The 26,756-nt window shown below is 40.0% G+C and overlaps 2 protein-coding genes and 1 long non-coding RNA gene across 3 annotated transcripts; 1 reads left to right on the top strand and 2 right to left on the bottom strand.

The window, feature by feature from the left end:
* Positions 1 to 3,108: 3,108 nt before the first annotated feature.
* kcnmb3 (potassium calcium-activated channel subfamily M regulatory beta subunit 3) lies at positions 3,109 to 10,104 on the bottom strand. The gene is made up of 4 exons (XM_058394179.1): positions 9,977 to 10,104; positions 7,742 to 7,951; positions 7,391 to 7,565; positions 3,109 to 7,282 (listed from the first exon to the last, which is right to left on the bottom strand). The coding sequence occupies exons 1-4, from the start codon at positions 10,036 to 10,038 to the stop codon at positions 6,914 to 6,916; spliced, it is 816 nt and encodes a 271-aa protein (XP_058250162.1). The 5' UTR covers positions 10,039 to 10,104; the 3' UTR covers positions 3,109 to 6,913.
* Positions 10,105 to 11,032: 928 nt separating this feature from the next.
* On the top strand, positions 11,033 to 19,544 carry mfsd8l2 (major facilitator superfamily domain containing 8-like 2). The gene is made up of 12 exons (XM_058395670.1): positions 11,033 to 11,286; positions 11,878 to 12,063; positions 12,465 to 12,527; positions 12,613 to 12,732; positions 12,977 to 13,056; positions 13,344 to 13,656; positions 14,556 to 14,629; positions 15,686 to 15,899; positions 17,392 to 17,514; positions 17,614 to 17,744; positions 18,063 to 18,169; positions 19,408 to 19,544. Exons 1-11 carry the CDS (start codon positions 11,211 to 11,213, stop codon positions 18,141 to 18,143), a joined length of 1,461 nt encoding a protein of 486 aa, XP_058251653.1. The 5' UTR covers positions 11,033 to 11,210; the 3' UTR covers positions 18,144 to 18,169; positions 19,408 to 19,544.
* LOC131356560 (uncharacterized) lies at positions 16,443 to 23,541 on the bottom strand. Its single transcript, XR_009205037.1, has 3 exons — positions 23,328 to 23,541; positions 21,249 to 21,365; positions 16,443 to 17,496 (listed from the first exon to the last, which is right to left on the bottom strand). It is a non-coding gene; the product is annotated as an uncharacterized LOC131356560 (long non-coding RNA).
* Between the last annotated feature and the right edge of the window lie 3,215 nt (positions 23,542 to 26,756).

Below are 26,756 nucleotides of genomic sequence, written 5' to 3'. Positions count from 1 at the left end.
ACGTAAGTAAGAACATGTTTCAGAGATTTTATATAATAAAATGACAGTTCTGGGCGGGGCCTCGACTTCATCGAGCTAACATTTACTTGTTGATTATTTTCACATAACAAAACTGTGTGTGTTGATTTGTGTTTCGTTTTATTTCTAGGAACCCTCTCAAAAACTCCTCGCATACTCCCTGAGTGTCCCGACAAAGTTCTCTGTTAGTTCGGACAGAAGAAACGATGCAGCTGCGAGCACTTTCCGGCACTGAAGGATCGATTCATCAGCCAGCGGACGGCGTGCCATATACACGCCACGCCGCCTCGAACGGAGAACGCTGAGCCAGCGAAGACATCCAGGTCTTGAAAAGTGCCATAATTACTGTAATGCTTCAATAATATACAGCGACTCGACATGACCATGAAGAGCTCCGGTGTTAGGAAAGGACATGCGTTAGCATTTAGATATAAAATGCCTTAACGCAGTTGGAAATAAAGGTGTTTTATGCTCAGAGCTCATCTTTGCACAGAGCTTATAAAAAAAAACCCTTCACGACTTTCCGCAGGGGGAAAGAGGGACGATTATGGAGGTTGACTCAGCGAGGAGGATTATTAGCTGCTAGCTTTGGATGGAGGGGATTTATTTAAGCAGACAGACCACATGCTGTGCATTTTTTTTCTTTCTTAAACTAAGTGCCCTTCTCTTGAACCGTCTGACAATATTGGAAGTCCAATTATAGGAAAAAAAAGAAAGAGAGACATGAAATATGACGAGTCTTCTGGAACTTGTATTTAAGTGCTTAGAATATTCCGGACTTAAACAATGGTTTTTTTTGGTTACAGATCAGATTAGCAAAACCACTTTGTCCAGGCTAATGATTTTCAGAAAACTAAAGCAACTTGGCTTTCCGAGAATCTGTTAAGCTTTCCTGTTGTTTTAGCGTCATATTTATCCACGTATCATTGCTTCGTCTAGCTTTCCCATTGTTTCCACACTAAAAAGTATTGCAATTCTAATTCCTATAAGAAATAACTATAAAGATTGAGGCCTGAGGAGAGAAAACATGAACAGCTTTTCTGCTGCGTTGAAATTCTACAGGAATATCTGTAATTCTCACTCTTCCGACTAGGAAAAGGCACTATCGTTGAGTGAGAATTCCAAGCTGGAATTTTGGGAGCTGTCTTGACCAAAACCAGGAAGCAACTGGAAGTATCTGTAACGGACACCGAGTCGGATCCATATGCGGAAAACCACCACTTTAATAAAACAGGCAATATAATCCAATACGTTAGACAAAGGCAGAAGTGAGAAAACAGGCAGGGAATCAAAAACCATCTATCCATCCATTTTCTATACCTGCTTTATTCCTAATTAGGGTCACGGGGATCTGCTGGAGCCTATCCCAGCACACATTGGGCGAAAGGCAGGGGTACATCCTGGACAGGTCTCCAGTCCATCGCAGGGCCGGGCATCAAAAAGCAGAAAATACAACCAGTGTACCAACTAAAAATCCAAGAGACCAGAAACAGATCATACGCAATAGCAAACTGGAAGTAAGGATACAAAAGCTTGGTCCGTAGAAGAAACTAATGATACTTTGCGAAGAAGTGTTTGGTGTGAGCATGTTTATAAGTCTGAGAATCCGGAAGTGAAATACCAGAAGTCCTAGTATTCAGGTGAGAGTTCCCTCCATTGGATGCGAGGAGACGAGTCTGTGAGACTTTCATATTCAATCAAAAAAAAAAAAAAAGGAATAGGAAAAAGGAATATTTGAAAATACCATCCAATTCTAGCTACATTTCATTTGTAGGATGTTTAAAAGAAGGTTGGTTCATGTTATCGCTTATGTAATAGCAGCTTTCCTTGATCTAACTCACTCTTGAAGCTTATAAGATGAAAGAAATGTTGGTGAAATAATGCAAAATAATGTAAAAATTCTCCTCTCCCCCGATTGCTAGCCTTACTTTTTCCGTGAGCGTAAATTTATATATACGGCTGACACTGGAGACTCCTTCCTCGAATGCGACGCTTTCGTTGCTGTCCTTATAACTTACTTCTCCCGACATCATCCTGGCGGCGATCCATTCTTCCACGTTACCTGGCACGCGTTAACGTTTATTCCTCATGCCGAATGAATCCGTTTCAAAACGAGCCCCCGTCGCTAATGCGTCTCTTAAATGTCCCGAACGTTCAGCGTAATCATTAATGCTGTGTATACACAAGAGCAGGAAGCTTCATCTGTCTGTAAATTGATTAGCCGTCCTGAAAAGTGTGGTTAATTAACCGGGAGCGGGTTCGCGTTATAAATATTAATGAGCTTGTTTTTGGAAAGTGCTCTGTTAGTGTCTGATAGCGAAGGATTAGCACTACAAAAGACAAAGCTGCTTTGTCATAAAAATTAATGCTGTACTTAGAGGGGAATTTAATGACACTGGAGGAAAGAGGGATGGATCACCTGATAGATGAGGACAAAGCAATCGCTCATAGTCAGAAATGTATATATTCAGTTCTTGTACAACATTCGAAATATTAAACGACAAATCCATCCCAGGTTATTTCACGTAAATAAAAACGTCATTGATAGATACTGATGACTACGTTAAACGATTAAATGTTTCTCGGTAACGTTTAGAAAAAACAAAAACGATGGAAACTCGTCTTATATGTAATAAAAGATCCACAGGTAGAAAGATGACCTTTATTTAAAGACCAGGTTGCTGAGAAGGGCAGAAAATGTGTTATGGAAGATATTTAACCTTCATTAGGATTATTTTTCTGAGGAAGAAAATTCCCATGTTTTTCTTTTGAAGCATTTGAATAAGGCGATCTGTGAACTTTCGTTCTTCGGATCCATCAGGAACGAAAGGTCTGCCACTTCAGGCGCTTGCTTCATAAACACATTTAAGCTAATTATCTTATAAGCTTAGGTTAAGGTAATGTCACACAATAATATCATTAAAACAGAAAATTTGAGTATTGTGTGGTGTATTTTTGTTTATTTGTTTATTTTTATATGATAAATGAAATCCATATCCATTTAAATGGCATTCATACACACTCCTACGTTCAATATACAATAAGAAAATATTCATAATATTAAAAAAATATTGTTAAATGACAGAAGGAAAGGAAGGAAACAGCACATATCTGTATTCAAAGCAGATAGGAGTATTAAAGAGTTTTATAAGAGTTAAATACATGGTGTGTTTGTCTGAAATGAAGGCGTGTCTCAGTTATTCACGGATCTGACCTTAACTTAAGCCCTGTTTATTTCAGCTCCAATGCATGAAGCAGTATGAATTAAGTCCATATTTTCACCTTTGACCTGTATCACCACTGGGCGCATCCAAAAAAAAAAAAATAAGCCGCATACCCAAATCTGAATACTTTCCATCTGTAAAATTTGGATTTAAGTCACTGACAAGGCTTTTGCAGCCTTCTGCGCGTTTATATATCGGCTTATGATGGAATGCGTTTATGGAAAAAGCATTCTGTTTTGAATGGATTTCTCCGCAGGGCTTCTACATCCCGAAATGTCACGAGGACCACGCTGCTATTCCCACTGTGATAATGAAACTTCTTAGAGACGTTTGCGGGAACAACGCCACGTCCCGTGATACTGCGATCCCTCTGATCACCAGGCCAACTGTCTCCTGAGCCGATTATATGGGAGCAGCGCCATTTTTTCTGCCCTTCTTGCATGCTAGCAGGAGGCATCCCGATGGTCAAATTTACCAGGGAACAGTCCATCCTGTGCGAACGCAACAGCTTTGGGTTTTAATGTTCTGATAAATCAACATGGTGAAATAAATAGTATCAGTCACTGGTTGAAAACATAATCTAGTTTATTGTACAGCATTTGTAACAAGCTAACAAACTAAACGTTTTTTTTTTTTTATTCAAGAATATACTTTTAAAAACGTTGTTTTATGAGTGCATATAAAACTAAACTCTATTTGAACAGGAAGATAAACAGGCTGACGCACTTTACTGATACTGATAAAAAAATCCGACATGGCACAATATTTTACTCATAATTCATTTGAAAATAAGTCACAAAAATAGTTTTTTTTTTTTGTCAGTAGAAATGTGGAAAGGATGAAAAAAGGATAGAACTAGCCGTCATTTTTAGGTTACAGGTTTAAGTTTAGCCACCGCTACAAAAACAGCTTAAAAGGCAAAGCTGAAAATGGTGAAAAAGCTCAGCCACTGCAGTGTGTCATCTACCATAGACAGACACTAAGGTGCTACTGTATTACTTTTATTCGAACTGACTAGCCGGTCTTATTTGTCTTAAATTATGGCTCGCTTTCTTCCAAGTCAGTAATACAATCCAAAGATGATCAATCCAGGTTCGTTAGTGAGTTTCATTATGTGTAAATTTAAGAACTTTTGTTGTCTACAACCCGAATTTTTCCACATTCCTTGTGGAAATGCTTCTGCATTCCATTTATGATCAATTAATTCATGTTCATTTTGATAAATGAGGCCCAGTATTATTAAAAATTAGATTAGGCTAATTTGCTCCACATTCATTTGATATCTAATAGGTATACATCACGATAATTAACAAGAAGGTGGAGCTTGACACTTGGTCATTTATTTCAAGCGTCAATTATTTCATTACTTGCCTGAACCAATTCTAAACCTTCCCTCCAGGATTTTACGGTTTTGTGACTGATTGCAGAAATAAATGCAAAATCAAACTGGAGGGCGCTTCAAATTGTTCAAAATCCTACCAGATTTTCTGTAAATTTGAACCGAGACACATCAGGTGACGTCACCACAAAAAGTATATTCAGCCAAATTTCTTTCATTCACATGCTTAGAACATGAGTACAGCCCTCATAGAAAGTTATTACATATATGTCTCACTTATAAGAGTTTAAAAGAAGAATCCTGTGTTTGCAGTTATAGTTCTCTGCAAAAGAAGTACAAAAAAAATTGAAAGGTCAGTTATTTTTGGTCAGAACACAATAACAAAACCTTACCACAAAAACTTACCGCCTTTAACCACAGCTCAGAACATTAACCACTGACTGTCTGGTACTGTCCAATGAGCAACACTTTGGGGCGGTGGTAGCTCAAGTGCTTAAGGCTATGGGTCATGACTGGAAGATTAGGGTTCAAGCCCCAGCACCCCCAAGCTGCCACTGTTGGACCCTTGAGCAAAGTCCCCAACCCACCCTGCTCCAGGGGTGCTGCATCATGGCTGACCCTGTGCTCTGACCCCAGCCCCCAAGGATGGGATATGCAAAGAAGAAGGCTTCACTATGCAGTAATGTATATGTGACAAATAAAGACTACTTAGCACTCTTTTATCGAGGCTTTCTAAGATGTACAGACGTGAATGTTTTGGAACATCTGAACTGCACTTAACGCCAAGAGTAAAGGCACTGTTAAGGGTTCTACATAGAATCTACACAGGGAAAGGCAAAAGGGGTTGAATGGATGCTAAGAGTTACTACAAGGCATTTGGTTTCCCTGATGTAGGCACCTTGACTGTGTATCTTGTGGCAAGTTGTACACACATTAATGTGCAACTGCTGGAGTAGTCAAGTGGCACTGGATCAAGTGCTATTTTAAGGTCCTTACATTTGACAGCAAAGGGGTCCACATTTTCTACCCCCTAATTTTTTCAGGTTTAAATACTTATGCTTAATGGAGGTGGTCTAGAAACTATAGATGCTTCTTCTCAAGAAAAATCTGTGAGCTACACAAAGGTCATTTACATAATCGGCTACATCCAAAGCTGTGCAAGCAAACTCTATAGACAGGTACAGCAGCGTAAATATTGGCTTAATTTTGAATGCTACCAGAAAACAGCACTATATGCCGATGCACTTACTGTCCAGGCATCAGTAAGGGTTCTACAGAGAACCTTTAAGGCTTATCCAAAATGATGAACCAATATTTATAATTTTTTTTTGTTTGCTACAAACTACAAATCCTGAGAAAGAACAATAGATGGGGCACAACAACAAGAGATGGAAGAGTAAGGACTAAGTATGTCCTTAGAAGAGTTCCTAGGGTCCAGATGCTAGGCTTTGCTAGCTTTAGAGTCATAGGCACAACATAAAAAGGCTACAATGGTGCTCAAATGCACCTGACCTTGTAAAACACTGGGGTGCAAATCCTATGCCAAGGAGTTACCCAATGAGTAAAAAAAAAACCCTGCTAAGGTTCAATCACAGAGCAAAGCAAACCAACAAAAAGGCTACAAAGAATAAAGAACAAAACCCTGACACATACATCTGTATGAACTTTTCTTCATCTCATGATCAAATTATATCCCCAGACAATAAAAGCTTCTTGATATCAGAACATCAATCCAAGCAGAGCTTCTTTATAAGTACATCCAGCCTTGACAGATGGAGGTCTGATTTTTTTTTTCCTGGCACAACATCATGGTAGTACCAAATCCTGGTAAAATTCTATCTAGTTTTACTTTGCTAGATGTATCTTCATCATTTATGTGACTATGACCCCTGCACTGGCAACACTGGGTGTCAGGTGGGAATACACCCTGGATAAGACATTTACATCCAGGGGCAATTTAGAACCATCAATCCACCTTTCTACCGGTTTTGGAAATGGGAGTTAACTAGACAAACCTGAAGGACATGTGGAACTCCACAGAGTAGCATGAGAAACTGTAGATGTGAGATATCAACAACACCCAGCTGCCCAACATCCTGCATGCCAGGACCATATCATATGACCACAATTATAACACAAATATACATTTCCTCATTTGCAAGAGGCTTTCACCCAATCAAGATGATGTAGTAAGCAATTTAAGGTTAAGGGTGTTGCTCAAGAACCCACTCAGGGGGCAGTCCTGGGATTTGATTGCTAGGTCCACACCTTAGCCACTGCAGTATCATTGTATTGTACGAATAGAGATTGGTTGGCTGCCAAATTCTTCTTCTTATATGTCTGGACTCCAGGGCCTGCAGGGCAGAAATCGATAGAGATTGCTCTGCCCAGCTGTGCTCTGCCCATCCTCCATGAATTCTTCTTCTTGTATGACTTCATAGCACAGTTGAGCAAGGTACTGCGTCAGCATGACCAAACCGACCAGCAACGCTCCTCCACACAGCAAGAGGCTTGGCCACACCAGGCACTGCAGTGCCACTTGCAGGTTGTGCCGCTTTGTCAAGATGGCATCCTCTCGGTAGCGATTGCTCAGGTAGCACCTTACATCCTTACCTCGCAGTTTAAAGAGGACGTCTTTGATTCTATGAGCCTCTTCCACAACGTCAGATTTGTTTTGGTGGTTTTTTGGGGTGTAGAAACACTAAGGGAAGAAAAAGATGTAGTCAGTAATGGACAGCAAAGTGTCCAGTAGGAAGGAAGTTTAATCATTTCTATTCTTATTTGCAACCTGCATTATTAAAGGCAGTACCTCTGGACTCAGGTCCACGGCTGCTTCATCGTAGCGTAGATGCAGTGGTTTTTCAGGTGAAATGACTGTGGCATTAACCAAGACATGCAGACATGGATAACTGTTGGCTCGTTCATCAGAGTCATTTAGAAACTCGGCCTGGATCAGCGAGCAGTTCGTGTGGTCTCCCCAGTCACTGCATAAGAAGAGCACTTTATTTTAGATCAATTTTCGATTTATTTTAGAAAAGGTTACAAATGTCTGAATCATCTACACCTTGTTGGTCAGATCATTTTAAGCAAGGTTTTCTCGTTGAAAGTTCCCAAAACGAAACCACTGACACAACAACTGTAACCTTCCACATATTCTTACCTGTGGATACAGGGCCTGATCACAACGATCCCCACCGCAAAGTACATGAGGATGGAGAAGCCCATCATGACAAAGCCCAGGAGCAACGCTCTCTCTTCTCCTACGCTGGAAACAGGAACCTGGAGTTTGGCCTTCTCACCATCACCACCACCACCACGGCGTCTTCTCGACTGTGACTCAGGCACAGTGGTGGGGTACAGAAGGATCTCTCTGCAAGAATACAGATCATCCTTACAAGTGGTCTAGGACCAAGATGTAGACTTTTAGGAGAATAAGACAGTGCAAGGTTTTTTACTAGACATTACTTTAATTACAAAGTGTGTAGCTAAAAAATGCTAGGTAGTTGGAGTTAGGTAGAGTACGGTGAAATAGAGAGTTTCATAGTATGCTAGTATTTTAATTGTAGCTCATTAAATGATGCTAGTCTAAAAGTCTAAGACAGTCTAGTCTACGAGTCTAAGGCTAGTCTAAGACACCTGATTGAACTAGCTAGCTGGAGTTCGCTGATATACAATTTAGCTAAAGCTTAACAATTTTGTGAAATTAATTTTGGTCACATCAACCTGTAGAAATCCAACATGGTTCCTCAACCAGACAGAATTAGCAGGTTTAGCCTTAGTATTTTATTGCAACTTCCACCCAGCAAAATGAAAACCAACCACTTTTGACAGATTTTACATGCGATCAGAGTGGACAGTCTAGGACTAAAAACTATGTAGTACATGCTAGGTCTTTAGCATATTGGAGAAATATACAGTTCTAATACACAGGCTATCAAACTATTCACAGCAAGTTTGCATTAAGTGTTATAGACATGATATAGATCTCTAAAGTACTGATTTTTTCATTATTTTATGAACATAGGTAAATATGTGCTGCAATATTTTAACTATTAAAATAATAAGTAGAGAAACAGGAAGCTTCATTCCTGGACTTTCTTTATCTCTTTGTTTCTGACTTATTGAGGTCTAGGTTTAATCCAAGGTTGTGTATATACATGTACTGTATGCGGCTTACATGTTTACAGCGCTCCCTGATGACTCGGAGGCTCTGAGCAACTGTTTATACCACTGATATCTATAATCAACAGGTTTGAACCTCATTCAGCAAATGCAAAAAATTGACTTCCACTATACCCATAACTGGAAAAAAATGCTTGCTTGTGTTCTATAACTGCTTTAAAATGAATGTAATATCATGCCACACTTTGCAACTATCTAATAATTTGCAATTTGTCATTCATCGTTAGCCAAAAGTTCACCAACTTGTTCTTATTCGATTGCATTAATGATCCATGCAGTTCATATTGTATGGATATCATATCCATAACTCTCGCTTGGACTTTATCTCTTTCCGCTAATAAAAAATGGATCACTCATTTCCCTGCCAGAATCAGGCCCTCACCTTGTGCGCCGTCTCCGGAGGTTGATGTGAACCGGAATGCTGAAGGACCCTCGAGGGGACGGACTCAGAAGCATGCCTAAATTTGACAAGCTCCAGCAACGATTTATTTGGATTTGTACACTTCCTGGCCTTGTTCAGCTCACACACCTTCAGTATACGGTGCCGCAGAGGGCACTTAGGGGACGGGCATCTTACAGCCAGAGTTAAAAAAAAAAAAAAAAAAAAAAAACAGGCCTGCCTTCTGAGATCCAATGCCCCAGGCAGGGGTTTCTATAGGAACCGCCACCGCCAGGCAACATAATAATTATATCCAATGGGACCATTATTTCAGCTGGATGTGTACTCATACAGTGGGGCTTACAAGTCCGAGTCCACTAGCAGCAGATACATTATTTATCAAAAAACTCTACAGATTTTAAGTTATTATTAAAAAAATATCAGAGTTTATTCTGAATGATATCCGAGTACGCTGTTCTCGTTAGTGGACTTGAGCCAGGTTTTAGACTGCAGTGATTTTCCTGGCTGGTTTCTGAGGGAACCGACCCACATGTTCTTTATGTCAGATCCTCTAATGATAGATCCGTGATTCAAGATCTATCACGTCATCGATCACTGTAATCTGGGGTTTTGTTTATGTTATGCTAAACGTATTTGTCATCCTACTTCGTTCTCCTGCTGCTCATGATTTTACTTACTAATTAAAAATCCTCACTTTTAATCTTCTAAGACTACTTCTACTTACTTCACTTCAAAAAAGTTTTTGCGATAGTTTGGATGCAATGAAAAGTTTTAGACTTCTAAAAAAACTTGATTAGTAATTGAACATCTTACCCCAAAACATGCGTTTTCCGACTTTCCCATGGCATCGCACCTTCACGCCGGGAGTTTTTCATTAAAGCCGTCTGATTCTGACTGGAAGACGGACCTCATACGGCGCTAAAACCGCACTTTATCAACATGTCCGCGCGTGAATAATGAACGAGCTCCCAATTCAAAATAGCATCTATTATTCACGAAACGCCGATGTTAAAAATGTGGAAACATTCATAACACAATGTAGCTCACCTGCGTCGCTTTATCTCCTGAGGCTAACGGGCCTGCTCGCATGCAAGTCAATCAACAGGCCTCCTTTCTGAAAATGTTCAGTGTAGAGCCTGAGGATATCATCCAGGAAATTTATAGCATTTATTTATTTATTTTTTTACCACCCACTTTTTCAGTGGACCAGTTATAAAGAAAATATTTATTTTATTTTATTGTATTTTATTGTATTTTATTTTTTAATTTATTTTGACAGCCATGTTTAAGAGATGGAAGAAAAGGAAGTGAAAGTATAAAAAATATGAAAAAATAATTTTAAAAAAAGGGAAGGAAAGCAGAAGAAGACACTTTTGGGATTTTAATTCCTGTGGTGCAAAAGCAATAAATCACTTCAGGGTGTGCTGAAAAATGAAAGAATAATCGACTTCAGGCATCTCTTCACCCTGTCGTTGATTACTTTCTGTTGTTTGTAGCCGATCATCCGGCTAGATTATACCGGGATCGAATGAAAGAACACGAACGTTAAGAGATAATACGCTAGACTCATTTAACGAGGCTCATTTGGAAGCTAATAAGCTGTCCCACAAATTGCCCTGAACTTTAAAGTTGTTTTTTTTTAACGGAATCAGATTGCAGCTCATCTTTATTTCACTACGATTAATAATACATCGACTTTGCTACTGGTCAGTGTACAATTTCAGAAGCTTTGACCCTACGCACGAGGCGATCAGGCTAGCCGGGACTGAAATACATCCTGGATAAAGGTGGTTTATTTATTTAATTTTTTACAAAAGAAGTGAAAATCTGCCTGTTTTTTTTCTTTTGAATCCTGTGTGTAAAGCTGATTGAAAGATCAACACTGGAGCACAGAGAGATGCATTGAAACAGCCTTCATGTGGGAGAAAGGCCTTAAGTGAGAACATCACGTCTCTCGTTTGGAGCGTTTCCTCAAAGCAGAGATGAAAAATGGAGCGGTGAAGGCGCTTGGGTGAAAAAAACACCGGAGTTGTTGGAAGTCGTACCGATGGATTACGGGCATAAGAGGAAACTTTCTTTTGTCACGATTGGACTGCTGTTTTTCTTGAGCGGTATTGAATATGGTGAGTGGCTGTGTTCGGGTATTTAGAGGATATAACAGATTGTTTGTGGATTGAATATGAAGTGTGTGTGTGTGTGTGTCATACTTCTCCAGTTCCTGAAAAAAAACTAAACTGAAGGAGAAAAGAGCAAAGAATGTATGATAGAATCTGGTGGAAAAAATAGACTTGTATATTAAATTCTACTACTACTAATAATTAATTATTTGTAATTAAGATAATTTCCTGTTCCTTTTTATCTATTCTTTGAAACCATTATGAAAATGACATTTTGTTAAATACTGTATAATAAAACCACCGGGAATGAGGCATGACCTGTAAACCTGTAGGACACAAAGAAAGGGGAGTGGCTTCTCTGTCTGTCAGTTCCAGGAAAGGAGGTGTGGCCTATAAGCTTCCAATTCTATGGAAAGAGGTATAGTTTCTGCATCTGTCAGACTGATGAAAAGGGTTGTGGCCTGTAAGTCTGTAGAACAAACAAAAAAGGTGTACAAACTTTTGCACTTGATGACCTGGTTATATGAATCATGTGATCTGGTTATATAAGATGTACGAATGGATATTTCTCATTCTGTGTCTCTTTCCCTCTTTAAGCTGTTATCCTCCCCACTATATGGAGATATTTGCAGATCCTCGAAGCTCCGCCGTATTTCCTTGGACTCGGTCTGTCCGCCTTCAGCTTCAGCGGACTCGTCACGGGGCCGTTATTCGGACGCTGGTCCGATAAAACCCGCACTACAAAAAGCATCATCCTTTTCTCTAACCTCTTTGAGATTGTGGGTAAGTGTTGAGAGGCCAGATTTATGCTAGTTCCACACACTAGCACGTGATACTGAGGTGTTATGGGAAAATAATCAACACCAGCGTGGTGTGATGAAGCGGAGGCCCCAAGACTTGATTCTTTTCCATAAACAGCATGTCATAAGGTGTTGTATTTCTCTAATACCATAGCAAACTGCCAATAATTACAATATAAGATTGCTTGTATTCTTGTTTCTATAGTAACCAGGACTTGCTATAGGGAAACATGATACAAGCTGGAAAATTGGGGTGGTGACAGCGAGTCTGTGTCATACTGGGCCACATCACACCACTCTGTTGTTGATTAGTTTCCTATAACAACACATTCCTCATGTGCAAGTCCATACTGTACACTAAGAGCTGTTTCTTCCTTCCTGAAGGAAACTTCATGTACTTCATAGGCTACTCAAAATGGCTTCTCCTTTCCAGTCGCCTTGTTGCAGGTGAGAATGGTCAGACTCTGGTCTACGTCCATTACAAACAAGACTCAGTTGATGAATTAAACCATCATCATCAAAATGATTGCAGGTATTGGCGCCGGCGCAGGTTCATCCATTTTTGGCTTCCTGACGCGGACCACCGTTCCTGAAGAACGAGCACAGGTTTTCGCTGCTGTGATGGCGTCACGCCAAGCCGGACTCCTGATTGGTCAGTAAGAGTCTCTTGTACATATATGGAGAATTTGGCACAACCACCAGCACCAGCATAGGGATCATTCTCAACATGATGCAACCACCACCATGCTACACCCATAATCTTGATTAGTTGAAATTGTATTGTTTGGAAATCTAGTGAAAATGTTGTCACCCCAAGAGAAAAGGGAATTGTTTATAGACATTGAAGGTCTTATTGTGCATTTTCTTCCACAATGATGCTTTTTTGTTGTTTTTAGGACCTGCTTTTAACATTTTCCTGCGTTTGTGCGATTTCCGACTGGGACCGTTCATTGTGAACAAGTACACTGCCCCTGGGGTAAGACGAAACAAAACAAGATGAGTGTATGAAGGAAAGATGATGTCGATTTTTAAAATTGTGTAAGCAATTTGATGTGGTGTAAGAGGAATAAAACACCGTAATGTTTGTGAAGATGACATCATCAGAAAAGGCACACACTCATTGGCTCTGTCCCAAATGGTTCACTAAATCACTGGCTGATGCTCTGTTTTGGTTTGGGGCATAGCCGCTGGTTTTATCATATCAATAGTATTTCAGAAGTAAGATGAAGGAATCTGTTATCTCTTGCCCTCTATGTTCTCCAGCTCTTCATGTGTGCCATGTGGCTGCTGCTCCAGTTAGCTGTGGTTCTGCTATACTGGGACGTCCCTCCGCTGGACTCCATGCCCGAGCAGTACACAGCCCTCCGTCCCATCAGAGAGGAAGAGGAGCGGCCACTCGTGGGCTCTCAGAGTGAAGGAGGTACCCCAGGGTCAGGATACTATGCCATGGTGCTGTCTGATCAGGCTGAGACACCGCTTTCAGAAGAACTCGAGCCATCTGAGGCTGGAGCGACGCCTGCCTCAGACAGTGCTCGCTCCCTGGACGACCCCTTTCAGCACTTCAGCGCTAGCCAAGGTGTGTATGGAGTCATGATAGACTCTAGAATCATTTCCTAAAAAATTAGTGAATAATTCCGATATAGTTAGTAGTATAGTTAGTAACAACTCTATTTATTTATCTGCATCCGAAGTGTATCAGGATCGGCGAACAGTGTCAGCACATGGCTCATTCTCAAAGTGATGCTGCCACCACCGAGCTTCAGACGGTCTTCAGAGATATATAAATTAATAATGAAATAAATATTACTAGCTGTAATGTAATATATTTGCCATTATACCCTGTAATAAGCTTCTATTTGATTTATTTGGTTGCTTACCCTCTTCTTTTTTGTGTATCATCAATATTGAGCCGTATTTAATTTTTAGGTGTTTTTTTTTTTTTGCAATTCGGTGTTTGATATAAAGGGATGGATTCCTATGTTCTAGAGGCCAGCACACTGGTTTTGGGGGAAAAAAATGTTTGTACAAATAAACATAATGTAGGAATACCTATAAATGATTTATATATATTTAAAAATGAAATGAAATAAAATAAACCTTTTCAGAACAATACAGAATCCTAAACTGTTTTTTTTTTTTTGAACCAAAAGCTCCGAAAACTGAAATTGTTAGCTCGGGAAAATGTTTTCATCACCCCTAGGGATAAGGGAGTTGTTGTTGATTAGAGCTAGAGGCTGCACCAGTGTGTGTGTGTGTGTGTGTGTGTGTGACAGCGTGGGTGGGATCACTCTTCATCGATTCCTCCTGGTGTGACTGAGGCAGATGATCTCAGACTGTGGAAAGTCTTTATTGACCTGTGCACCTTTTCTACGTTTGTGTGTTTGTGATATATTGTGATATAGCTTTTATCGATCTGTGCCTGAGTTCAGTTTCCTTCACTCCTCTCTCTCTCTCTCTCTCTCTCTCTCTCTTTAGAGTTCCTGAAGGAGGAGGTAGTGGTTCTGCTCACCGCACAGTTCATCACGCTTTTTAATCAGACCGCACTCGAGGTTCGTTCGAACTCTTACACAAGAGTCGCTTGAAACGTAATTCGTTAAACTATTACTGGGGAAGGAACCTGATTGGATAGTGTGCCACTGATTCTCAATTTTGATTGGTTGGATGGTTTAGTTGTTTCATCTATAACAATATGCTCCTTTGAATACGTTGCTACGTTTCTATAGCAACAAATTACATGGGGACATGTATAGCAGACGCTCGTTAAAAAAGTGCGTAGTTGTTGAAAAGTTTTTTGTCATGAGACGAGTATTTAATGTTTCTAGAAGGAGTCTCCAGCATTCTTGCTTTTTTGTTTACCTTCCAGTGACATAGCATATATTAATGACCGGTCCTCATAAGGATAGTAAGACAAATGTGTGTATGTTTTTATATTGTTCTAAGGACCAGGTCCCCATAAGACACATACAGACCTACACACATTTGTCCTACCTTATGAGGACCTTCCAGGCAAATCATAGCTCACAAATTTTGCTATCCTTGTGGGGACATTTTCCTGGCAGATCTTTATAAGGATAATAAGACAAATGTTTGTGTGTGTATGTGTGAGTGTCTATGTGGGGACTTAAGATATAAATACATGCTTGTGTTTGTCTTACTGTCTTTATAAGGACCGTTAATTAATATTTACTATGTCAGTCCTCATAAGGATAGTAAGGCATGAATGTGTGTGTGTTTTTTGTTATCTTTTGAGAAATAAAAGCGAGGTTTGTAATTTGCTTATATCGTGAATTGTTTGTAGCTGTTTGTATGTACGATGTGTGTATACGGAGAATAAAACATTTAGGCATGTGCTGTTGCAGGAAAACAATTTAACGATGGAGAGGTTTGTTTTATACTTAGTTAATATATTAACTAAAATTTATGTAGTGATGAACACTCACTACTTTACTGCACTATAAGAGATCTCACGTCTCAGCGTCTCCATGGAAACAACCACCGATTTGAAAAGGTCCGCTTTTGGTATACCGTGTTATTGTATTATATTATATGGGAGTAGTAATGAGAGGAATGTTAGGATTAATGCAGCAGCTTGGTGTCATCTCCAGACCATGGTAACACCGATGACACAGAAGTATTTCGGCTTTGGTGAACTGGGGAACAGCGTGATGTATGGCTTGTGTGGTGTGGAGGTGATCTCCGGGTTCTTTCTGGTTCGCTGGATGAGCCGTGTGCTGGAGGACCGGGTGCTGCTGGCCGCCGGGCTGCTTGTGAGCTGCGTGGCCTGCGTCTGGTGCCTCGTCTTCCTCGCCGAACCTAAAGGTAAGCATGTGTGTGTGTATGTGTGTGGGTTATAAAGTACGCTCTGCTGGCCACATGCCCGGACAGACTGGCACACACCTGCGTGTGGACAGTTACAATATGCTGGCTCTGTTTGATGCCAGGTGGTGCGTGTAGAGCGATGCTCTTTTCTCCCTTCAGTTTTTTTTCTTCTTTGGTTTGTTTGTGTGTGCGTTTTTTTTTCTTTACTGTAAAGATATCTTACAGTAGGCTGCAGAAGAATTTGAACGCTGTCAAGGAACGGACGTACGACACCGTGTGAAAACAAACCGTTAATTATTCATGGCTGCCTGCTGTGTTCACCAGTGAGAAAATACAGCCAGTGTCGGATAATTAAAAAGACACAGATGTTTGCCTGATAGGTCTGGATGAGAAAAAGTGCTCCGTGGCCAATAAAACCAGCCCCAGAAAAGAGAATAATCTTATACAGTGTGATTTATTCGTCTTACACCTGAGCAATTTTTTAATTATTACATATTATTAATTACTCAGGTTTAATGTTTTAAAGCTAGAAACAGTCGGACAGTCGTTTAATGAATTAATTTTTTATTTGCGATGATAAGAAGATGACGTCTCACGCTACCGAAAGAGTCTTTTGTCTGGAAGTGCTGATACTGGAGACTCCTTCCATTTTGTTACTATAGAAACGATACATCTGTATGTGATTTGGTTTCAGCAAACAAATCAGGGCTCAGACTTAATTCTGACCAATCAGAATGGAGAATTTGACAGCTCTGTGGCTAGTCTCGCATCTAATCTGGACTCACTGGACGTGAGCTATACGTCTTACAGAAGATTTCGACGTTCTTCGTTTAGTATTAAAAATTGTTTTGGTTGAAATTTTAAAAATGCTATAAAAATATTGCTTAACACTCACACCTTCACGAGGACCTTCCAGTGGCATAGAATATATTATTGACCGGTCCTCATAAGGATAATAAGACAAATGTGTGTTTGGTTTTATATTGTTATAAGGACCAGGTCCCTATAAGACACATACAGACCTACACACATTTGTCCTACTATCCTTATGAGGACCTTCCAGGCAAATCATAATTGTCAGATATTGCTATCCTCGTGGGGACATTATCCTGACAGGTCTTTATAGGGCTAATAGGGGGACTTGGTCCCCATAAAAATATAAATACATGCTTGTGTTTGTCTTACTGTCCATTCATTAATATTTACTCTCTCTAGAGGTCCTCATTAGAATATTAAGGCATGAATGTGTGTGTGTTCGTGTGTGTGTAAAAAAAAACCAAAGCTATCTAGTCATTAAGAGACACTCTGGCATATTTGACATCCCAACAATTTTTTAAATCTCTTGATTTCTCAAGCAGCTAAGCGAATAAATGTTAGCACCTTGCGTTGTGTTTCACATGCTTCATGGTTTTTGGGGTCGAAACTATTGTACTTTGTTGCAAATGTATCTTTTTGTAAATGTGTGTGTGTGTGTGTGTGTGTGTGAGATCAGGTGGCTTTGCGCTGGAGTTGACCGAGTTTGTTATTGGGGTGTTCCTGCAGCTGCTGGGGCTTCCCTTCGTCGCCGTGTCCCAGGTGTCCCTCTTCTCCAAAGTCACTGCAGAGAAGACGCAAGGTGTGTGTGTGCGTGAGAGAGAGAATAAAATGAAACCAAACCAATAAAATCTATTATTATCACAAGACTTATTATATGTGTGTGTGTGTGTTTCTGCAGGATTTAGTCAAGGTGTACGGCGCTCCATTGGAGGTCTTGCCACCATCTTGGGTCCTCTCTGGGCTGGTGGTTTAACTGGAAACTTGTATGTGATGCTGGGAATGATGCTGTTTCTCCTCACGCTCATTATGGTCAGTGAGAGTGTGATGAAGCTTTAGATTATTGATGTTGTCTCTATAATACGCTAAAAAAACACACATCTGAGGTCAGAATTTGCTTCACATGTCTAAAAATGCCATGCTAGCTTACTGCCTGGTCTGTTAGCTGCTTTATATAAACAATAGATGTGCTAATAATAAGCTAGCATGATAATCTTGGAACATTCTAGAAACTAGAAGCTAAACCAGTGGAAGTTAAATGGTAAGTTAGTGCCATTTTGAATTTGGGACAGAGCCAGCTCCTCGACTTCTTGAAACATGGAAGGTGTGTGTTGTTGTTGTTGTTGTCAGATCATGATGTCGCTGTCCTACGACAAACTGGTGGAACCTCCCGTGGTGCAGCATGCAGGCGACTCCGAGAGCGAAGGATAGTCACTCGTTCACACATCAAACTACAGGTGAGGACTTTCCAAATTTTTAGGTCACAAACTGCATCTAGTTTATGCAGACTAGCTACTTTTATGTAGCTGACTAGCTAGCTAACGTCTATCTAGATAAACTACTTTTATATAGTTAACTAGCTAATCCATCTTTAGGCAGATTAGCTCATTTTATTTTATCAAAAACTTTAGTTTGCTGACTAGCTAGCTAACTTTTATTTGGCTACATTTATGTAGCTAGTTCATTCTTATTTCAGCCTGGGAAAAGTTTATATAGCCAACAAATCAGTTATGCATTGCTGAAAAAACTAGCTTACTTTCATCTAGACTAGCTATTTTTATTTAGCTAACTAATGTTTATGTAATTTTATTACGTTTAGCTAATTTTATATTGTGAAAAGGTTTATGCTGACTGGCTACTTTTACATCTGACTAGCTAGTTCTTATTTAGCCAGCAAGCTAGTTCTGTGTACTAGTTAACGAACACTAGCTCTGCTAGTAACCCTCGGTGTGCAACATTTATGTAGACTGGCTAGTTTTATGTAGCAAAACTAGCCAACTAACTTCACTATAATCAGATTTTAGCTAGTTAAATTTTGTACACTAGCCACAGAAGGTAGGAGTGTAGCCGTTTAGCTAGTTAATTTTTATGTACTTTTTCTGCTGTAGTCAGGATTTGGAATAAATTCTGTGGAAAATTTAGTTCTGAAATGTCAACCAGGGTATATTAAGATAAGAATATTAGCAAATCGGATAAAATCGGTGAGTTTCTAGTATTTCACATGCTAACACACCTGCTCCAGCTTGGGCTACATCATTAGCTGTTTATCTGAAGCAGGGCCTGGAGGTAGAGGTAGAGCCTAAGGAGTGCAGGTGATTTATGGAGCCATTAAGCTTTGTTGTTGTACCGGGGTGGGTTTCTGTAGGACGCTTTAAATCAGTAAAGATGACTATACAAAAAAAAAAAAAAAGGAAAGTTCTAGAAAAATGCTAATGTAGTGAATGGAGAATGGGGAATTTAGATTATATATGAGAAGCCATTAGTCTGAAAGTGAGAGTCTGTCACCAGGAGCACTTTTCGTGGTGTTATTTATGAAAACGGTCCAATAAAAAACACGGCATCGTTTCGGACAAAGCGAGAACGTTGCGATCTCGTGTCGCTGACACGGACGTGACAAACTTCATTCCAGTCGTGCCGCTGCGTCTCCAGATGGCCGAGTGAAATGAAAAGGTCTATGAATTTTTTTTCCGTTCAGGACGGAGGCTCGCGGTGGTCCGTCTGGCCCGGGGTTGGGGTGTGTGTGGTGCTCGGTGGAACAGATGCTGGAGCGGTGGTAGATACCGGGCTCGTGCCAGGAGCAGCAGACCTCAGACAGCAAGAGGGATGGACACACACACACACACACACACATATATATACACACACACTCGCCCACACATATGCTCAAACACACCTCATACGGCTCTGCTTGTTATGTTATTTGCACAGTTTTGCATAAATGCTGTAAAGAGGAAAATGCACTGAAAACAGAAAATACAGAATTGTTTCCCATTTTTCGTGAATGTCTTTATGCATTAAGGTGTTGCTTTGATTCATGTGATTGTAGCATGCAGTGACTGTACAGACGAGGGCGCTGTTTGTCCACAACACTGAGTGTGTGTGTGTGTGTGTGGACAAATTTCTCAAGAAAAGATAGGAATATTAAATAGATTTGACCTTGTGGGGACATTAGGTCCTCAAAAAGATGCAAAAAACCTGCACACAGACACTTTCATGCTTGCCTTACTATCCTTATGAGGACTTTCTATTGACATCATTATTAATTAATTAGTAAGACCAACACAAGCATGTTTTTATATCTTTACATGGACACACACACACACACACAAACACATTTATCTTAATTTATCTTGGACTTTCCAGGCAAAAGGTCCAAACTGTCAGATACTGCTATCCATGTGGGGACATTTGCCTGGAAGGTGTGAGTGTGTGTGTGTGTTTGTGTATGAAGACTTGGTCCTCATAAATATATAGATACATACTTTTGTTTGTCTTAATGTCCTTATGTGGACCTTTCATTAATCATTAGTATGTCAAAGGAAGGCCCTCAGAAGAATAGTGAGGCATGAGTGTGTGTGTGTGTGTGCGTGTATGGGGAATTGGTCCTCATAAAAATATAAATACATTCTTGTTTTTGTCTTTTTGAGGTCCTTATGAGGACTGTTTGCTGATATGTGAAAGGAAGGTCCTCATAAAAATAGTGAGGCATGAGTGTGTGTGTGTGTGTATGGGGTCTTGGTCCTCTTAAAATTATAAATACATACTTGTTTTTTTCTTTATGAGGTCCTTATGAGAACCTTTTGCTGATATGTGAAACAAAGGTCCTCATAAGAATAGTGAGGCGTGTTTGTGTGTGTGTGAGTGACAGAGACAGAGAGTTATGAAATAAGTTACTAAATGATGAAATTTGAAAAAAAAACCTCTCAAACAAACCTAACTACGCTGTAACTTTAATCTTCCCGGCTTCCATGTTTACTTTTAATAACCCGAGACACAGAACCAGAACGTTTATATTTTTCCGTCTTGACGAGTCTCGGATTGAAAGATCGGCGCTGAATGTTAACGACGATGCCGGGGCCGAGTCGCTTTCGCTCACACATGCAAAATTGATTTTCGCTATTTGCGTTCGTCTGTCTTTGGGGTTGATTTACAGCAGAAATCCGGACGAATCGGTGGTTAACCTCTCACACTTTAATCCAGATTAGCTCCCAATCCCTCCTCTCTCTGTGTGTGGCCTGACAGGTTGTAATCCCGGTCTCACACACACACTCGTTCACACTTGCCTGGCGGACCACACACACACACACACACACACTGGGCCTGTTAATGTGCTTGATTTAAAAAGAGTCATGACATTATTCATCATAACCCCCCTTATAATTCTGCCAGACACGCCGACCTGATATTGAGTGACGGCTCAGTAATGATATCCCCTCAGCTCCTTATTGCGCCGGAGAAGGTAAATATTTATGATCCCTCGTGTCCCTGCTGTTAATAAACGCTCCAGCTGTGTTACATTTTATATTTTTAACTCACCTCCATGATTCTCGGTTTCCTTGCGTCGCCATCTTAAGGGCTTTTCCGCTACTTTATCAGCTTATCTGTAGCGCTTTCAGAAAAAGGATTCCGAATGCCATTTTCCAAAGGATGCTCCTAAATAGAAACAGGATCCTCATTTTATTTTATTTTTTTAATATATAAAACACCTGATGTATCGCACAAACTAATTAGTTAGCAAAATATCTAGCGAAAAATAAATGACTAGCATGCTAACTAGTTCTCATGCGAACCTTGCTCAAAAATACATACATAAATAAATAAATAAATAAATAAATAAATAAATAAATAAATAAATAAATAAATACACATTGACTTGTTCTTTAAATAATACTGGAAATAATATTTGTTGCATTCTAGTGTGTTATCTAGCTAGCCTGAACTCTTTCCACATTCTGTTTAATTTTTAAGATCAAATGCTTAATATTTAAAAATATATATATTTAATATTTAATAATATTTTTCACTTTATTTATCCATTTCCGACATTACCTACAACGATGTATACACGCTGACAGAGAAGAGGTCAGATTTATCCCCCTACTTGAAGATGCCGAATGTGGCAGTGTTTTAATCCTCTACACCCCAGTGTATGTCTGCGTCTCATAGCTGCAATGCATCTTGGGACACGGAGTCCAGCGTCTGGATTTTTTCACTAATTACGCTATTTTCTGGAAAACGTTGAGTGCGAGAAGTAGCAAATGCTCGCACAGGACCACATTCACAGCAGAATTGCTCCAGACATCGCAGATATATGACAGAAATTTCAACATAAACACATTTCATGCGTCTCAAGGTGAAGAGAGACTGAATTTTTACGTGATTAAATGGGATCTGAGTGAAGGGAAAGTAGCATAAATTTGATCCTGTGGAATGAATAACATGCTACTTGTCTTACACTGATTCTAATATCACATGAAAGCAACACCAACCCGTAGATTTTAGAGAACATGGACTCAGATGTCACAAATGTCACTCAGAAGCAGCGTGGAGTTCTTATGTTGCACTCAAAATCCTGTTTGACAAGCGAGCGAGACGTCACATGGCGCACCGGGATCGAGAGTGTCGGCAGAGCATGACGAACATAGGAAAAAAGCACTGCGCGGGCAGCGAGAGGGCAAACGGCGGCGATACGAGCAGCCAGACAGCTGCGTCGGTCAAGCCCTGGGGTCGAAGGGCACACGCTGTAGCGTTTAATGCGTTTCTCGCATATGGTATAGTTCTGACTGAGGGAAAGCTGCTTCATGGATACGACGTTAAACACACAACTCCATGCTTTTTATGAAAGATTCATCGTCTTTTCATCTTCGAATACTTGACACCGAATCCCTTAAATGCTTGAAAATGCTTCAAGATGAATGATTCTTTTTCTTTCACAAAGACAAATCATATCCGTTCTTCTCTCTGAAGAACAAATGACTGATAATGAAGAGAAGGAGACACTAAACCTTCACCAGTACCTCTTCCCTGCATGTTAATGTACATGCCCCTCCCCCACCCTGTGGCTTAGAATCTGACTGAAAGCTCCGCCCATTAGAATCTTATCCCGTTCTTTATGGGGGAAAAAGGTAGCAAGAGATTGTCAGTGCCTACCGAGCGTGTGTAGCATCGGACTAATTAGGATGTTGTATAAATTTTCGGTGATGCAGTTCCACTTAGAAACGATGTACGCTATTGCTACTACAATTTTTTCATAGCTCTCACACACTCAAGAGACTACAAATGACACAAGCAACGTTCACTGTCGACAGAATGAAAAGCAGTGGGATGAAATTCCTGTCGTTTGGATCACGGCTCCCGGTTCGGCTTGACCCGATCATCTGGCATGTTCTCTCGGCTCCGTTTCAGTGTCTTGATCTGATTAGATGTTCACATGGAAGTTATTACAAACTGATAAGCGTGTCACATGAGGTCAACCAGAGATCGATTGCTAATCTCATTACAGCGTCATCCTGAAGGGCAGCGTCCCTCTTTCTCTCTCTCTCTCTCTCTCTCTCTCTCAAACAGCATTTGAGGTCATTTCTCCCGAGAGCGTAAACCACATTACCTGTGCATTACCTGTATGAGGAAAAATCCCCTCGCCCTGTTGCGCGTTTAAAACCAGAGCTCTGAATCAGCCTTGAAAGGATGCAGCTGCCTCCATTTGTCTTCATTGCACCTGACAGGTAATCTATTAGTCCTGATCACAGGGACTGCCATATTGTAGAATACGAGATTTCGACGCAGAGGCTTTAGCGTATGACACCAGCCACCTGACGCAAGTCGTCACAGCGACTCTGAAACAACACACAGACACACACCATGTTTCAATATGGCTGTTAAAACGGGTTCGTTCACATGTTGCATGAAGTGTGTAAACATTCATGTTATCTCACTTTTAACTAAAGAACAAGAGATTATCTATAAATGCTACTGGAAGTCTGTAGGTGTCGTATTTCTGAGAAATATTTAGGTTTCCGAGGTAAAATGTATTCCTTCTTTTGGGTTCGAATGTCTAGTCTGTATTTTTCTTCTTCATACACATCAAATCTATAAAGCAGTGAAGAAACCTGAGGTGAATTTAGCTCGCTAACTAGCTGTGTGTTAGCTTAACACATTTACTTTTAATTTGTGTTGAATTCAGCTGGCTGTGTCAACTAATTCTTTACTAAAACTCTAGAGAAATAGTTAACATGGATCCTTGTAAGGCAATGAAGTAAACTGAAGTGAATTTAGCTAGCTAAGCTAACTGTCTCTTTACTATAACTCTACCTCCTAGTAAAGTAGTTAACTAACTTGAGGTAAATTTAGCTGCCTATGCTAGGTTTCTATTAACTATATTTCCTCACAGATAGCTAACATACCTCCTTATAGCACCGTGAAGTAAACTGAGGTGAGTTTAGCTGCCTATGCTAGGTTTCTGTTTATTATATTTCCACACAGATAGCTAACATACCTCCTTTGCAGCAACATGAGGTGAATTTAGCGACTTAGCCTAAACCTAAGTGTGTCTTTTCACAACATCTCCACACAGATAGCTAACTTACCTCCTAGTGAAGGGGTTACGTTACATGAGGTAACTGTAGCTAGCTACGCTAAGTGTCTCTTCACAACATTTCTGCACAGATAGCTAACTTACCTCCTAGTAAAGTGGTTAAATGACATGAATTGAGTTTACTTGCCTATGCCTAGGTTTCTCTTTACCCTATCTCCACAGAAAGTAGCTCCCTCCTCTTGAGAAGCTCGACTAGGGTAGCTAGCTTAAAAGCTGTATTATTGATATCATCAGGAGATAAATGGTACCAGGTGGAAAATTACGGTTTGTTGTTCATATTTTGCCCAATTATGATCTTATTAAAACATAACTCCAGCTTAATTTCCAGCAAATGAGCCAGAGCCGCTTACACGAACGCCGACTCCTCCTTTCTTCCTTCCACCCACCAGCGCTAAAAAAACCAAGGGACTACCGTGAAAGTGAATACAAGGGAATGCAAATTGCATCAGAGCGCATTGCCTTCTGGGTAAGTTTTGTTCCTGAAGTCGACTCGGTCCCGTGAGTCTCAGAGGGCTCATCTAACAAACTTTCCTTCAGCTAATAAAGTATTGCAGCAGCCCCTTGGGTTGACGAACGGAAGTCAAGAAAGTTGTGTTAAAAACAGTATTGGAACACAGCCCAGCTCTTCAATTCCACAGCGGTTATCAATTATGGATGGAGGAATTCTGCTTGATCTGCGGCTGTTGATGTGTGTGTGAACACTCGGAGATGAAGGAAGAAGGGCGAAAAGACAAGAGAGGAATAAAGTGAAGGGGAGGGAGAGGGGGCTCGGCTGCTTTCCCCACAGTTTACTCAAATCAATTACTTAGATATTCATGCTAATGCACGGAAATAAGTCATCTCTGTGGACCTTATGCGAACATTCATTTATTTAAAAAAGAACAAACTTGTGAATATATCTTGAATAAAGAATAAAGTGATCTAATTTCTCATTGGGATAAAATATTCTACAGTATATAATATTAAATTTAATTCTAGACATTTTTACTCATTTCAAATTTTTTTTATTTTAAGCATTTATTTAAAAAAAAAAAAATTAATTAAGAAATAATGTCAGTTCAAACCTGAAATAAAAAATAGGATTAAATTGACTTATTATTGGTTTAATATTAATTTCTATTATTAATATCTCGAAAAATGAATCTTTCTAAGATATTTGTTGTATTTAAGATATTTAATTGATTTAATGTTGTTTCTGTTATTGCTTTAAAAAGTCGCTCCTTGAGCAGCATCTCTTTATTTCTAAAAAAAAAAAAGAGAGAAGAAGAATGGTAACAAGAAACTGTTCTGCCTAACCTCCAGCTGTGACACTGGAGACTCCTTCCTTAACGTCGCCGTCACGAAAACTTACACGCTGTTCAAGTAAGCGGTTGCTATAGAAACAATAATGTATTCGATTCCGAACAGAAGCACTGTCACAGAACATAAATCAACGCCTCCTGACCAATCGGAATCCAGCTGTGGCGTAATTCTATTTAGAGAACGACTACACTGACACGGCGGTTAATCACAATCGCCGCACGCCGACTCCGGCACAGCTGGAAACATTGCTCAACGCCGCATCAATGCATTATTAACAAGGCATTCATATTTAATGCGGCGGGTCTAGGTGTCACGCTGAGGTGCGAGTTAGCATAACTAGCCGGTGGGTGAAGATGATGCATGAATCCTGCAGCTACTGTGTGTATTAATGACCGTATTATACATGTGAAGACACATATTAATCACAGACATCGTAGTGTTACACATCTCTTTCCTAACAGATTTGTTAGGAAACGGATTAACCTCGTCACAGGAAAAGAATAAGAGACAACAGAGAGAGAGAGAGAGAGAAAACAGACAGCTGCAGAATGAGTGGGTTTAATTGAAAACCGCTGTGGATGTAAGAGCCGGGCTGTGTTCCAATACCTTTAACACGACCTTGTTGACTTCCCTTCACCGTTTCGACTCTGCCAGCCTGAAGGGCCACTCCAATTAGCCAGAGTGAAGTTTGTTAGATGAGCCCTCGCACACTCAAGGGAGCGAGTCGACACCACGGGCAGAGAGAAGAACTCGCGGAGAAATAATTGGGAAGGCGACTGGACGGCGGGAAGTACCAGGGTCAAGTTGGTGGGGGGCGAGGGGGTAGGGGGAATGAAAATAGCAGGGCTGTGAGTGTGATATCAGTCAAAAACATCATTTGATACTTTTTAATGAGAATTACTTAAAAAGTAAAGTTAGAAAAATGGACAAACATCTAAAAAATAAATAAATAAATAAAATAATAATATAATAATAATTCTTCATGGACAAAAGACAAATAAATGCTGCATTAATTAAGTTAGCTTAAAATATATCTTTTTTTATTTTTAACTTTACTTTTATATTTATTATAATATTACACAGTTTCTAAGCAATTCATTATTTACTTTTTACCTTTTTATTGTAATGTGAAAGTTTTCTTTTCAGACACA

Source organism: Hemibagrus wyckioides, linkage group LG07 (assembly GCF_019097595.1).
Source record: "Hemibagrus wyckioides isolate EC202008001 linkage group LG07, SWU_Hwy_1.0, whole genome shotgun sequence".
Taxonomy (NCBI): Eukaryota; Metazoa; Chordata; class Actinopteri; order Siluriformes; family Bagridae; genus Hemibagrus; species Hemibagrus wyckioides.
Note: the sequence above shows the minus strand (reverse complement) of the source record. Positions and strands in the feature narration are given on the sequence as shown.